A 14,183-nucleotide genomic window follows, 5' to 3' on the forward strand; every position below is an offset into this window, starting at 1 on the left:
CAGGTACAAGGAATAACATCTGCTTTGTCTCCCTGTCTCAGTCAGAGCCCCTCAAATCTTTAGGAAAGCACTGGAAAGGGCTTTGAACCCGCCTTGTGACAACTAAAAAATTTACAGAACTAATGATAAATGAAAAAAAAAAAGAAGAAAAGGTATAGACTAGTGTCATGTTCCTTTGGCCATCTTATTATTCCTTTGCCTCCAGTGCCTGATAAGTTTCTTGATGGGCTCTACAATGGCATTAGGATTGCGGTACAGCATGTGATGGTCAGCCCCATTGATGAGGAGGTGTTTGGCTGAGGGGTGCACTGAGGAGACCAGCCGCTGCGTAGCTTTGGCCCAAACCTAGTCAGAGGGAGAGGAGGAAGGTAGGAAGGAGGGATGGAGAGGGAGAGGGAAGGAGGGATGGAGAGGGAGAGGGAAGGAGGGAAGGAGAGAGAGGAGGGTTAGAAGGTGGTGAGCAGCCAAAAAGAAAGGGGTAAAAGGACCAAGGGATGGAAAGAGAGAGAGAGAGAGAGAGAGAGAGGGGGGGGGGGGGGGGGGGTGGGGTGAAGGGAAGAAAGGATAAAGAGAGGTAACATCAGACATTAGCAATACCTTAGAAATGCCTTGTACAAAAATCACCTCATTCCGATTTTGGTAAACTACGTCAGAACATTCCCACTCATGAGCAAATGAGAGAGTGGGAATCAAATATCCAGATTTGGCAGCATCTACAAGATTCAAGCAATTGCAGAAAATGTACGAAAAATGAAAAAAATACTCATTTGAAGAACTGATTTGAAGAAGTAATTTTTTTACTGCTGTAAAATGAGTTTCACCTAATGCTTTACATACATCATCCTCTTCTGACACCACATTGCCATCCACAGTTAAAATTTTAGGACATTGACATGGCAGGGAAATAGAAAAGGAAAATGCTTTGCTTTCAGAAATGAGGTTGAATAGAATGTATTATAAAATGGGTTCAAGAATGTAGCCAATTGGAAGCGCTGAAATGAGTCACGTGTGCGTGCATTAATTTCTCACTAACATGCACGGCCTGACTCACAATGTTTACACTAGCAGTGCGCACTCAATCAGTTGTTACAAATGCGTCGCGCGCTACTATACGCGCTGTCAATCCTGTAAACAACTTCTAGTTCAGGCTGCCAGCCGGCCTTTCTTGTGGATACATGTGGCGTACGTATACTCTTATACGTACATGCTCACAGTACTTTTATGTGCGGGATTTCCGAGTGCGACGTGCGGAATATGTTTGGGACGAACATCTTCGGACATCTTGACTTTTGGACTTGAGCTAGTGCTACATGTAGCTGACTGGTATTGACCCACAAAGGTACGTGAAAAATGCTGTTAGTTTTCGACCCATTTTATAAAACAAATGATGCACAGGATTATTTCGTGGCGTTAGTGGAGATGCAGCTCACTCTCGGGTATTTACAATGTAGTGCAACATGCACTCGGCTTCGCCTCATGCATGTTTCACAATTGTACATACCCTCGAGTTGGCTACATCTCCACTAACGCACTCTATCCTGTGCATCATTTGTATATCATTAACACATGCACAAATATTAACTGTTTAATAAGCAATTGGCACAAAAGAAAATGTGTTTATGACACTGTGATTGACCAATCGATTGATTGATCGAATGATTGACTGATTGGCTGATCGGTTGATTGATTTTATTTTGCAAAAGTGACATCTGCATTAAATAGTACTTGTAATATCAATCACAAATCAGTGAAAAGGTATCACAAGCTTACAAAACAAATTTGTATACCTTATTTTTTTGTTTTCTGTCAGTTGATAGAGTTCCATCAACTTTTTTTTTTTAATATTTCACATTGTTATTAATATTCTAAATATGTCAATGCCATAGGAATGTGAGGAATGTAGTAGGCACTGTGTCACTTTCAGCTCACCTTGTTAAGTGGACTGGGTAGCTCTTCATCATAATAGTTCCCTGTGATGACCGTCACACTCACATTCTGAGGGAATGGTTTCACTGTGTACGCCGTTCTGTTGAAAACACAGGGAGTGTATGAAAGGGCATTGCAACCTCATCACATCCAATATCATCAAACATTCTGATCAAATACCACAATTATGGTTATTTCCGGTGGAAAAAAAAGAAACAAATTCTTTTAGGGCTTCAATAATTCTGTTTGTGCACCAGTTGTGTACACTTGCCAGCCAGAATTTTTCAATTTATGGAAACAATTTTCAACACATACACATCTTAATCCTCTAATGGCCTCTAATGGCCTCTAATGGCTAAACACCAAACATTGGACATTAAATAGCATACATCTTGTATGGTATATTTTGCCCCATCTAGTAGGTGCCATACATTGCAGTTGATAAACTATATCAAGTTTTATAGCAAAAGAGCTTAGCTTTGTGAACAACACTGAAATGCGTTCTCTTCATAACATTATCAAGATGTCATGACAAACTCTAGCAGAAGCAAGCTGTGTTGGAGGAAAAGACATATTTAAAGTAACCAAGTGTCTGCACTATCACCAATCTTAATTTCTATTTGTGGCAACTTTACTTGGGCTGTGACTTAACAAAGAGAGAAAAAAAATATTCAGGTAGTCATCTCAAGAAAGTCTATTTCAAGACTGATGAAGACACAGCTTAAGACAACACACAAAGATGGGGAAGTGAGAACAGAAATCAATAATACAGACGGGAGGACCAGCTATATATTGTGAGAGAGGCTTTGTCCATTATACTCACTTCATCTGTGACAGACTCTGGTTGGCAAAAAAATGTTCTTCTACAGCAGCTTTCAGATGTCGGGGAAGGCACATTAAATGTTTCTAAAAAAACACACACAAAACACGAAAAATGTTGCATGACAGAAACACCATTGCACAGTTATTGTGGCACAGTTCAAGGTTTTTAAAAGTTGCTACATTTTGCCATCTTGACTGATTTGTTTTAAAACTTGGAAACTGCACTAGTATGGCTGCTGCTTCTGCTGTTGGTGATGATACTGCTACTACTACAGCTTCAACCAATGATAACTATCATAACACAAGCTGTTTGTCTGTTTGCTTGCTTGCTTGCTTGGGTTTTAAGGGCATCTGTCCACAGCATTGTGGTGCTAGAAGTATTTCAATGCATCATAGACAACTAAAATTAAATGCACATTTGAAACACATTCACGTAACTCCCTGAGGAGCATTACAAGAAGGCAGCAACCTTCATGACCACATAAACAAGAATGTATGGTAAAATGCAGTGACAGTAATGCTGAAGTTGTCACTGTATACCCATTCATGCAGCTGGGAAGATAAGAGAATTTACCTTACCATGTCTCAGAGTGTGTTTCAAAGCATGGTACACAATATCTAGGATCACAACACTCACACTGAAAAGAGTTCATCATTACACATATAAGAATCTAACTAGAAATGTCGCTACAGCGACTGGTTATACCCCCGCCAAACGCTTTGGTCAAAACAACATTTCATAAGCTTTGGTCAAAAAACTGAGGAAGTAGTTAAATCCGCAAGATCTTTCCTTGATCTTCTGCCATTAATATGCCGTTACCATGGCAATGTACTTTCGGGTACTGTCGAAAAATGCGTCTTGCACATCTACAACCAAAGGCACACATCTGTACCAAGTTTCATGGAAATTGGGCAAAAACTGAGAAAGTAGTTTGCAACACAAAATTTTCCATCATTTTGGCTCATAATATGTGAGCTGTTACCATGGCAACATACTTTTTGTCACTGTCAAGAAATGTGTCATGCTGACCTATATCCTAAGACAAACATTCAATATGAATTCCATGAGAATTGGAAGAACACTGATGAAGCAGTTTTGCCATGAAGCATTTTGCCCTATATTTTACCAATAACATGCCGTTACCATGGCAACGCACTTTTTGCCACTGCGGAAATATGTGTCTTGCACATTAACATATTAAGATGAACATCTGTAGCTAATTTCATAAAAATTGATCAAAAACTGTGGGAGGAGTTCGCGACGCAAGATTTGTACCCATTTTTGCCCATAATATGCCGTTACCATGGCAACGTACTTTTGGGTACTGTCATCTGTGCCAAGTTTTATGGGAATCGGTTGAAAACTGAGGAAGTAGTTCGCGACGCAAGATTTGCAACGGACCGACCGCCCGACCGCCCGACCGTCCGACCGTCCGTTGATTCCTATATACCCCCTTCACACTTCGTTTGGCGGGGGTATAATAAAGAAACACCTTGAAAAAATCAAACGCAATATAATTCCCTCCACATCTTCCCAACAATAACCTTCTGGGATTATGATATGGTGCATCTAGACTTTGTGTGTTGTATCAACAATAGTTGGCACTCATTTTTGTTTTTGTTTTTTTCCACATGGTGTCAACATTTTCTTTCAATAAAACTATCACCTGAATACAGAGACTGATACTGTCCATGGTAGTGCTGAAGAAAAATCTATCATTTCATCTTTCACTAGCTTTACAAATGTTACGATAGCAGCACAGCAATATTCTGAATCCTGCTTCCTTACTTGTCTGGCTTGCACTGTTTCAGATATAACCTCTCCTTTGATTGGCTGCTCAACCAGTCCCAACATGAGACCAAGACGTGTCAGGCCAATAGCAGCTGAGAGCTGAAGAGACTGTAGTGTTGGCACAAGGTGTCCATACCTACATTCATGATATTAAAAAGAAGAAGATAAAAAGTATGTCAATACAGATTCATAATGTTAAGTCATCATGATGGATAATGGTTCCACAATACAAACCCTTTCCCCAGTTACTAGCCCAACAAAGCCCCCCCCCCCAAAAAAAAAAAAAAAAAAAAAAAAAAACCCACAAAAACCCCCACAAAAAACCCACAAAACACAAAAGACAAACAAACAAACACAAAAACAAACACAAACAAACAAACGAAACAAATTAACAAACAAACGAAACAAATTAACAAACAAACAACGGGAGAAACATCTCTCACTACTGCACAGAAGCTATGGGAGAATTTTGCTTCATTAAATCCTATTCATAATGTCTTCTGCATGACAATGCTTAGCCCTTGAAACACAACTAGTTGTAAAGCCATATCTTTTACTCGAGTCCATCATGTATAGTATATCATAAAGCATTTGAAGTTTGAAAATAGTGGACATACAGGTAGTTCACTATAAAAGTGTTTGTGAGGCCAAATGATTGACGGACAAAATCGTAACTCCTACGTACTGCCTTCAGAACATCTGTTTATAAGGGTTATGATGACTATGATTTCTAATGAGGGGTGTCAAAATACAACAAGCATCATTAAAATATTCAAATGAAGTCCTCTCTGAAACCCTCTTTGAAACACCAAAGAAATTTGTAAAGGTAAATGACTCCTGGTACTTTATACGAAAAAAAAAAAAAAAATCTTTTGGCTCACCAGAACTGTTCCCAGATGGCATCGTCAATCTCAAACATTCCATCCACCAAGGGGTCAATCAGCACTATATCACTCACTTCACTGGAACACAAAGAGAGGAGTAAGAAATATGTGAAGCTACATATCAATTGCAGCAGGACAACTGCTTTACAGATAAGAGTATATTAGTCTTCACAAGTACTTGGAATAGGTCAATATAAAATAAGTTCTTAATCATAACCAGAGCATTAATTTAAGAGATTATCATTATTATCATTTCTGTTGTTGTTGTTGTAACATGACAGGTTATAAAATAGTTGGTACTCGTGGCTAGTTTTTAAAAGAATTGGCAAAACAAACATTCTTATTGCGGCAAATTCAAGATGGCATAATATCAACTTGCAAAAGCATTTCTTTTGCACAGGGATGATATTGAGGTTTGTTGAAGAAAATCGGAAATCAAAATTTACAGGTGACTTTTACACGTGGAAACAGCAAAATGTGTGTAGACTTGAGAAAAAGAATCTGAAATCAGATTTAAATCTACAAAATAGTTCATCACAGTTTATCATACAAGATGTAGTGTAATGTAATGTAATTTGTTTTTTATATGTTGTTAATATGTGTCCATAGTGAAAGTGTGACAAAACCAAAATCTCAATACCATGTTTCTATACATACTTTGGACATATAAAGAAATAAAATAAAATGATATAATAGCAAATCATAATCAGATTACTAACATCTTATTACACAGGAGTCATAAAGCATAGAACCTCTCTGTCAAGCACACACTGCAGGAGATGTGCTTAGACAGAAAAGATTAATTCAGTAATATCACTGCAGACTTGAGGGGAACTTGTTTCTTTCAGCTTAAGAGTTATGAATTTCAGTACCATTAATATCTACTCTGTTCTATCATTAGCAGTCCTTTCATTTTCGTACAATTTGGCCATTATTAGTTTTCCGTTAATAGAATGATATTCACGTAGTTTAATCAAGTCTTTAAAATAACATAACCTGCAACAACTCCCTTTTCATCACAAATGCCATCAGACTGCTGAGTAATCCGTGAAAACAAATTTCAGCAGACTGGTGTTGAGCAGTTACCTTTCAAACATCTGTGCATAGAACATGGCATTGACAGCCCCAAGCTCAGATCCCACCAGGATGTATGGCAGCCCACTGTATGACTGGTTGGAATGGATCAGTGTATGCAGGTCCTCTACCATCCTAACACACATACATAAATGAGAACATCCACACAAAATTACCAAACATTTCAAAGCACTTATAATCAGATGCATAAGACAAAAATAAAAGATATCAGTGATTCCAGGGACTTCCCACTTTGCGCTTGTGATGTGAAATTCATGCATTTACATAAACCTCACACATACATGCATATAAATCATACACGTATATAGATACAAATATATATATATATATATATATATATATATGTAACATATAGGCCCTACCATGCAAGTGTATATTACATACATTTATATCATTTCATCTTTTTGTCTACAATGCTACAATTTCAGTTGTGGATGACCCAGACAATCTTCTTCTCTCGTGTCGCTACACTTTTCCCAGCCACTGCAGAACACAGGCTCTGGCACGTGGGTTATAATCGTGGAGATCATGTGATGTACAGGGTTCTGGTAGCAGGGTGCAGTTTAGTAGGTGCTCCAGACAATGAAAACACCAATTAAACCAAGGGTGGGGTACAGTGAGCCTGTACAGTGAGTATTAAGAAAAATCAACAACCATGATGGCAATCCAAGGGTAGACAGGTTCTTTGTACAACTGACCTTTCTGTCGTACTTTCCTGCCCTTTGGTCAGCATGGAGGCCACATCACTGGACATTGGGCCAGGGGGACTGTCGTCAAAGCCTGGACGCTGTAAATGAGCAGACATACCATATCAAAAGTAGCATCAAACTTCCTGTCCATGACAATGATCAGTAAACAGGAGTACAAGCATTTGTCCCTCTGTGGCAAGAAATCAGAAGGGTACCAAAATGTGGATAACGGAAGATCTGCCGAAGAGAATTAAAGACTCCCATAGCTCCCAACTAGAACCAGACAGTCCACCTTAATGCCTTGTGCCTACATGTCAGCAGAAAGGAAGCTAAAGTGGAGAGTATGGTTTTGAAAGATTTAATTTGGAAAGATCATTTGGCTGAAATGTGTAGTCTTTTTCACATCAGAATACATGTTTATACACTCATGACAATTATGTCTCATAGATGTAGTTTGCGACAGCCATCATTGATAATAAAGAGTCAATATCTAATGTTATACGCAAGTAGTAAACCACTGCAAGGCATCTGAATGCAGTAAAAGTTACAGAGTAGTTTTTACAACTTTTCTAGGTACTTTGCACACAAACTTTGAACATAAATTTGTCATTCCATTGCCATGTAGTAGTTCTTGACATTATCTTCAACCACTCTTTCAAGTTCTGCCGTCATCAGAAAAAAGCTTAAATTGCTTTCCATTTACCTGATGTGGATATGAGCTGCTGAAGCCAATCCCTGTCCTATCGTAGGAGCACACCTGTCCACAAAACAAACATTGCTAATTGATTTCACAAACAAATTACAAAAATAACAAACACATTATTAAAATAAAGGTCATTTTGGTGACATTTACATACATATCTCTTTCTAATCAAGGGAAGACAGGAAGGGCATCAAGGTGCTCAGAGAGAAATACACTAAATCTAAGCAACACCTATCAAAACTCCAAATGCCTGTTGCAGTCTTCTTGTATGAAGATTTCAAATTCAATGACATTTATATTCAGCAAATATGAACATACATACATACGTATATATTTGATTTGGCATCGTGAAGAGTAACATACTAGTGCACAAAAATTATAGCAATAAAGAATATGGCAATTCTTATAGCAAAAAAAAAAAAGAAGAAGAGAAAAGCGAATAAGTTTGCATATCAGAAACTTTACTCTGACAAAGCTGCAGACATTCAAGATGAGACACTATCAAAAAAGCAATCTGACTTAACAGTGAAAGCTTGATGTTTATTCAAAGCCAAAAATTTATATGTTATGACATTTCCCTACTGTTCAGTATTTCAACCAAAGTCAGACATCATCATAAGGCAATAAATAAAAGACTTTTCATAAATACACACCACAGAAGAAGGTACAGGAATTGATTAGAATTTACCAGTAATGATGATAATAATGATAATGATAATCATATATCTATATTGTGCAGTTTCTCTAGAGGTACACTCAACTGGATGTAATACAGTCAAAATAAGGGAGAGAGAAGCTGATAACAAAAATTAAACCTGAACTGGATATCTGACAATATGGTGGGAATATCTAAGAAAAAGACTACTAGCTCACTCACCCGGGTAAGTTTTGCTATCCTTGGTTGCACCAAACACCACACATCTGATGACATGCCAGTTGGTGCATCTAAGACGACTGAATACACACAAAAGCATTCAAACAATGTTACTCATTGAAGGGCAAAATGTGACACTGATGGTGTATATTCTAGACATCATGAAGTGAACTTTTAGCAAACTTATATCATTATCTCCATCTTCAGCATTGTGTTTATTGGATAATTCAGTCTTGAATAAATAAAGACTAAATGAAAAGGACAAATGTGAAGTTCTTAATGGCTCTCAAAGAACTATATTGATGTCTTTAGAAATATATAATTTGCCAAGAAAATGTTTAAAAAGTTAGGGACACAACTTCTGCTTGCATTCATCATTCTGCTAATTAAACAATGTAAAAATAGTATTTCTTTTGTATGGGCCATTCCAGAGTGGATCAAAAGAAAACTACACTTTGGAATCTGGGATCCAACTATGCACAAATTACTGCAGTATTGAGAGATTTAAAGTATTCTTGAATGCTGTGTAGCTGTTTGTGTTTTCTGTTTGATTTTTAGCATGCTTGAGGTATCTTCCACTCTTTCTAGGATCAAAACTTAAACTTGGTCAGGCAGATATCTCACTTCGTGGCCATTTACAGATAACTGTGATAAATTTACAGTGCAAAATATTGTTTTTCACAAACACTGAACAATAGCTGCAAATGAGGGCCATAATAATGTGAACCATAGAATTACCTGTTGGCTTCCCTTCACCAGTGCAGCTGATAAACATCTTGTGGTCTGTTGGACCCACTGAGACCAGTTCCCCTTTAAAGTGACAAGTACATGACAGTTGGCATTTGTTACTGCACAATGGACAGGATGACATTGTTTACATCTAAATGCTTTCTCATGTTGGAACTTTATTTGCTCTTAAGAATCTAGGAAAGGCAACAGATTGGATTACTTGATTTGCTTTTTAATATTATGTATCAATGTTGCAAACTAATACATAATAAAAAACTTGCATAAATTTTTCAGTTTCTTCAAGAAATGGGAACTAGTAGATTTGTAACCGCTAATTATAAAAGACCCAGTAGCATGTGGATTCATGGGTGGCTGAATTCATTCGCTGCCCACTGGGGTACATTTGAAAACCAAGAATAGCACCAATCAGCGAGTATGTGCATTGAAGGGTATGCTCATCCATAATGGTCAACTCCAGTCAAGATTCTTTGGCTGTGTGTAAATACTTACATCTAGAGATCAGTTCAGATCAAAGAACAAGGTTTACAAAATCAACTTTTACCAATGCTGTTGACATACAGAATAATCCAGGAACTATGGAGACTTATTTTGTGCTGTGTATGTTATTGTTAGCACATTTTGATTATCATTTTTTTCTGTTTATTTCACCTATGGTACCCATAATGTACCATAAGTGGTTGGTACTGGATGTATGTATGCTGTCACTGTGCCTCTGTATACAATTCCAGATTTGGTTTCTTCTTCAAAATGACTGGAAAATGTCCTGGTGCAGAGATTTCTTTGATGAGCTCATGATCATTTTTCCAGCATCTGTTAATGGATATCTTTATACTCCCAGTAATTTGAAACTTTTATCATTACAAACTTAAAGTCTAATAAATGTTTAGAATATTCTAACACAGTAACAGCAAGCATTTTGTACCTCTGTGTCTCGATCCTTGGGATAGTCAATTTTTTTTTTGTTTTTTGTGAGCTCTAGATCTATCTCTGGTTTCTTGTAAAAAATTTTTTTAGAGGGAATCCACTTTACCTTCTGGTTTGAGATGCTCTGCTTCCTTATAGAGTGAGGCATGGTTGAGAATTGCTGGTAGGATGAGAAGAAATAGCAACCACTTGAGGGAATGTAGACATCGACAGGCACACTCTGTCAATGCTGAACGTGAGCAAGAGGAAAGTTCCTCCGTGATAGAAGAATCACCTGCAGAAGCATCTACCACCTACATGAATGAAGCCAAATCTTAATCATGTTAATGATTGGGTAAATGAAAATTGGATTATTAAGTAACTGAACTGTGAACAGCTGATCATGTCAGGTCAGACAAGACCATTCATTTGAAGCTGGTAATCAATCAGTGGTTTAACTGCACCAGCGATCCCAACACGTTACTGGTTACAGCGCCCCGTGCCGAGGTTATCAGTAGCTCACGCATCGCCTAGTGTGCTCTCGGTGTCGGATGAACCATAAAAGGCATGAGAAGAAAACAAAATGACTACCATTATCCTGCACATAGAGCATTTATCTTCACGCATCATTAGGTTATTAGGCTTCGGAGCTGCAGAGTAAAGCATGGATTACAACAAATGGGACTATTACTATTAGTACCAGTAATCTAATACTAGTATTACGCGATGGTTCTCCACTTCTCTGGTCTCTGGTTCCGTCATTGAAATGCAATAGTTACAGCCTACAGCTACAGCCTATATTATATTATAAAATGGGTTCAAGAATGTAGCCAATTGGAAGCGCTGAAATGAGTCACGTGTGCGTGCATTATTTTCTTCAGGTAAGCACTAAGAAGAGTCTCTCTTCCACCTCCCTGGCCTGACGTACGTCACAATGTTTTACACTAGCAGTGCGCACTCAATCAGTTGTTACAAGTGCGTCACGCGCTACTATACGCGCTGTCAATCCTGTAAACAACTTCTAGTTCGGGCCGCGGGCTGCCACAACAGCCGGCGGCCTTTCTTGTGCATAACAGTACGTGGCGTACGTATACTCTTATACGTACGTACAGTACTAGGTGAGTGTGCGGGATTTCCGAGTGCGACGTGCGTAAATGTTTGGGACGAACATCTTCTGGCATCTTTACTTTTGAGCGAGTGCTACATGTAGCTGACTGGTATTGACCCACAAAGGTACGTGAATAATGCTGTTAGTTTTCGACCCATTTTATAAAACTAATGATGCACAGGATTATTTCGTGGCGTTAGTGAAGGTGCGGCTCACTCTCGAGTATTGACAACGGTTGCAAACATGCACTCGGCTGCGCCTCGTGCATGTCGCACCATTGTCAATACTCTCGAGCGCGCCGCACCTTCACTAACACACTCTATCCTGTGCATCATTAGTATACTATCCACTGTGTTTCAGTCACTCCACTGAGTGCGTAGCAGAGATTTAATAAAAAATACACATTGCCAGCTGCCTATAAATTTTACACCGAGGTGCTGGTGCGGTTAGGCTATATTAAAGGCATAATTTACCTTTTGCAAATGAAACAAAAACCCAGCATTAGTGCCTTAAAATAGTTCTAAAAAGCGATTAGGGATAGAAACATCCACTGTAAAAATGTAAATCAGTAAAATCAATGTTAAGTACTGTTAAATATACAAAATGTGAACAAATGTTTCCAAACCAGACCATCTACAGTTACGGTTTATTGAGAAAAATACAGATATGGTAAATTTTAGACTTTTTAGACATTTTAGACTTTTTGAATATCGTGAAGATTCTATATGACGGGATGTTTTGTGGTAAAACAGACCTACACATACTGTAAAACGAGGAATAATTGCGTGCATTTTAATTTCGTGAATTTTGCGAGAGCCGAGTTTTGCAAAATCAAAATGCGCGCTAAAGATCATTTACATACACTAGTAATATGCATTAAATGTTAGAGGCAACTCGTGAAAATTTCATGCTGCAAATAAGGCTGTCTGCTCCCATTCGAAAAAATCTCATGCCGCGAAAATCTTATCGTGTTTTACAGTATGCATTAAATGTCATTAATACTCATATCCAGACATTTTTTTTTAAATCACTGTTCCCAATTTGTAATTAAAGGTAAATTTAAGCCCTAACACTATCTACGTAAAATAACAGGACCTTTATTCCCTTTTGCATGCAAAACCGTGATTGTCTAGATTCTATACCATTTTTACCCTGCCTTTATGTGCCTCCTCTGCCACCAAGGGCCTACTATAAACTAACTTGTAGTAACTGGGTATACGGTACAGTTTACTTTTATGTTAGTTACTAATGTGTAATTTAATTGTTACCGTCATTGTATTGCATTATCATATGACATCATCATCATCATCTGGTACAGGAAGAAGGCATTGCCGTTGGCCTGTAATTCCCGATCACTGCTTCTTGTTTGGCCTGTGTAGGCCTGTGTAGGCAGCGGGGTATACCCAACCAACTCTCGCCTTCACACCATAAGGAGCTAAACAAGCCCAGGATGCCTCTGTGGCTACACTGATGAAACAGTGACCCACCTGGTGGGCAAATGCTCACTGTACCAAACCCTTAGAGACAGCTTCCTCACCAAGTGGCCAAAGCAATGGAAAACACACCTCACCAAAACTGCAACACCACCCGAATGCTTCACCAGACTCACTCTTCTTGGATCCTGCTGCAACTCCACTATCTCCCTCTCTGACTGGAAAAAACCCCTCTCTGTTTCATAATGCATCTCTGAGCTTTCTTTTCGACATACATAACAAACGTACAGCTATGTAGTTCTATTAACTGTTATCCCGTTGTTAGCCTGTTGTTATCCTGTGACCTTGTGACTACTGTTGGATATTTTCGCGCGACTAATTTTTCGCGCTTGGCCGGGTCAGAAGAGTTTCCTGACTGGAGGAATTCAAACAAAGAAGAAGAAGAAGAAGAAGCTGTACTTAACTGAGTACGACATGGGCAGTAGTAGACAGAAAGATCCGTCTGTCCGGAGGACTCTTTTGTATTTTACCATTAGATATGTATACGGAGGGGATCCGTGAAGCCAGACGAAGTCTCCGCAACATTCCCCGACGGACAGATACAGACCGATCTTTCGGTCAAGCGCAGTAGTGGAGTCATAGGAGATCAAAATGATGCTCCCACCAATATTTTTCAATATATTTTTTGAATTTTTCAGTTGTTGACAAGACCACTAACAAAGTTATATGTTCCGGCAAGGCATTCCGACATGACTCCGAGCTTCGGAGCGGAGTAAAGCACCACGAGCACGGATTACAAGGAATGGGACTATTAGAAATAGTATCACGCAAAGCCAATGGCTTGAGTTAACACTCCTGAAGATTAAAATCATTTACTTACGAATAGTGCAACTACCTGCTAATGTTTACTTACTCCATTTCCTTCATCTCTAGCCCGCTGGCTTGTTGTCTTTTCTTTATCTTTGCGTTTCCTAGCAGCTGGTACAGGCATATCTGCAGAGCGGCTCCTGCGAGAAAACAAGGGAAACGATCAGCACCAGCGTAGCGTCTTTGTTACACATCAAGAAGGCGTAACTTCAGGATCGGAGCGATCGGTCGAGTCCGTGCCGCCCCAGCCAGCGGGGCACGGCCCGTGTAAGATGAGCTCCCCGACCGGACCACCCTGGCCTGGCGCCGCATCGATCGCGTAGTGTGCTCCGGCGGT

General features: G+C 38.9%; 1 protein-coding gene across 1 annotated transcript; it reads right to left on the minus strand.

Moving 5' to 3' along the window:
- Window positions 1-165: 165 nt before the first annotated feature.
- LOC139727831 (uncharacterized) lies at window positions 166-14,019 on the minus strand. Its single transcript, XM_071638804.1, has 12 exons — window positions 13,893-14,019; window positions 10,566-10,752; window positions 9,524-9,595; window positions 8,789-8,865; window positions 7,912-7,965; window positions 7,218-7,306; window positions 6,511-6,633; window positions 5,422-5,502; window positions 4,538-4,676; window positions 2,750-2,832; window positions 1,930-2,026; window positions 166-345 (listed from the first exon to the last, which is right to left on the minus strand). The coding sequence occupies exons 1-12, from the start codon at window positions 13,968-13,970 to the stop codon at window positions 166-168; spliced, it is 1,260 nt and encodes a 419-aa protein (XP_071494905.1). The 5' UTR covers window positions 13,971-14,019.
- Between the last annotated feature and the right edge of the window lie 164 nt (window positions 14,020-14,183).

Source organism: Diadema antillarum, unplaced genomic scaffold, assembly GCF_040938485.1.
Source record: "Diadema antillarum isolate AM-2024a unplaced genomic scaffold, OU_Dant_1.0 seq00000156_RagTag, whole genome shotgun sequence".
Taxonomy (NCBI): Eukaryota; Metazoa; Echinodermata; class Echinoidea; order Diadematoida; family Diadematidae; genus Diadema; species Diadema antillarum.

What these genes read in the sequence shown, in the direction of transcription:
- LOC139727831 (XM_071638804.1), bottom strand. Translation starts at nt 13,970, where the DNA reads ATGCCTGTACCAGCTGCTAGGAAACGCAAAGATAAAGAAAAGACAACA. An exon ending in TATGCACAGATGTTTGAAAG is followed by an intron (nt 5,503 to 6,510) that starts GTAACTGCTCAA and finishes TTTGTGTTCCAG; the next exon opens with TGAAGTGAGTGATATAGTGC. An exon ending in AAACAGTGCAAGCCAGACAA is followed by an intron (nt 2,833 to 4,537) that starts GTAAGGAAGCAG and finishes GTGTTTTTTTAG; the next exon opens with AAACATTTAATGTGCCTTCC.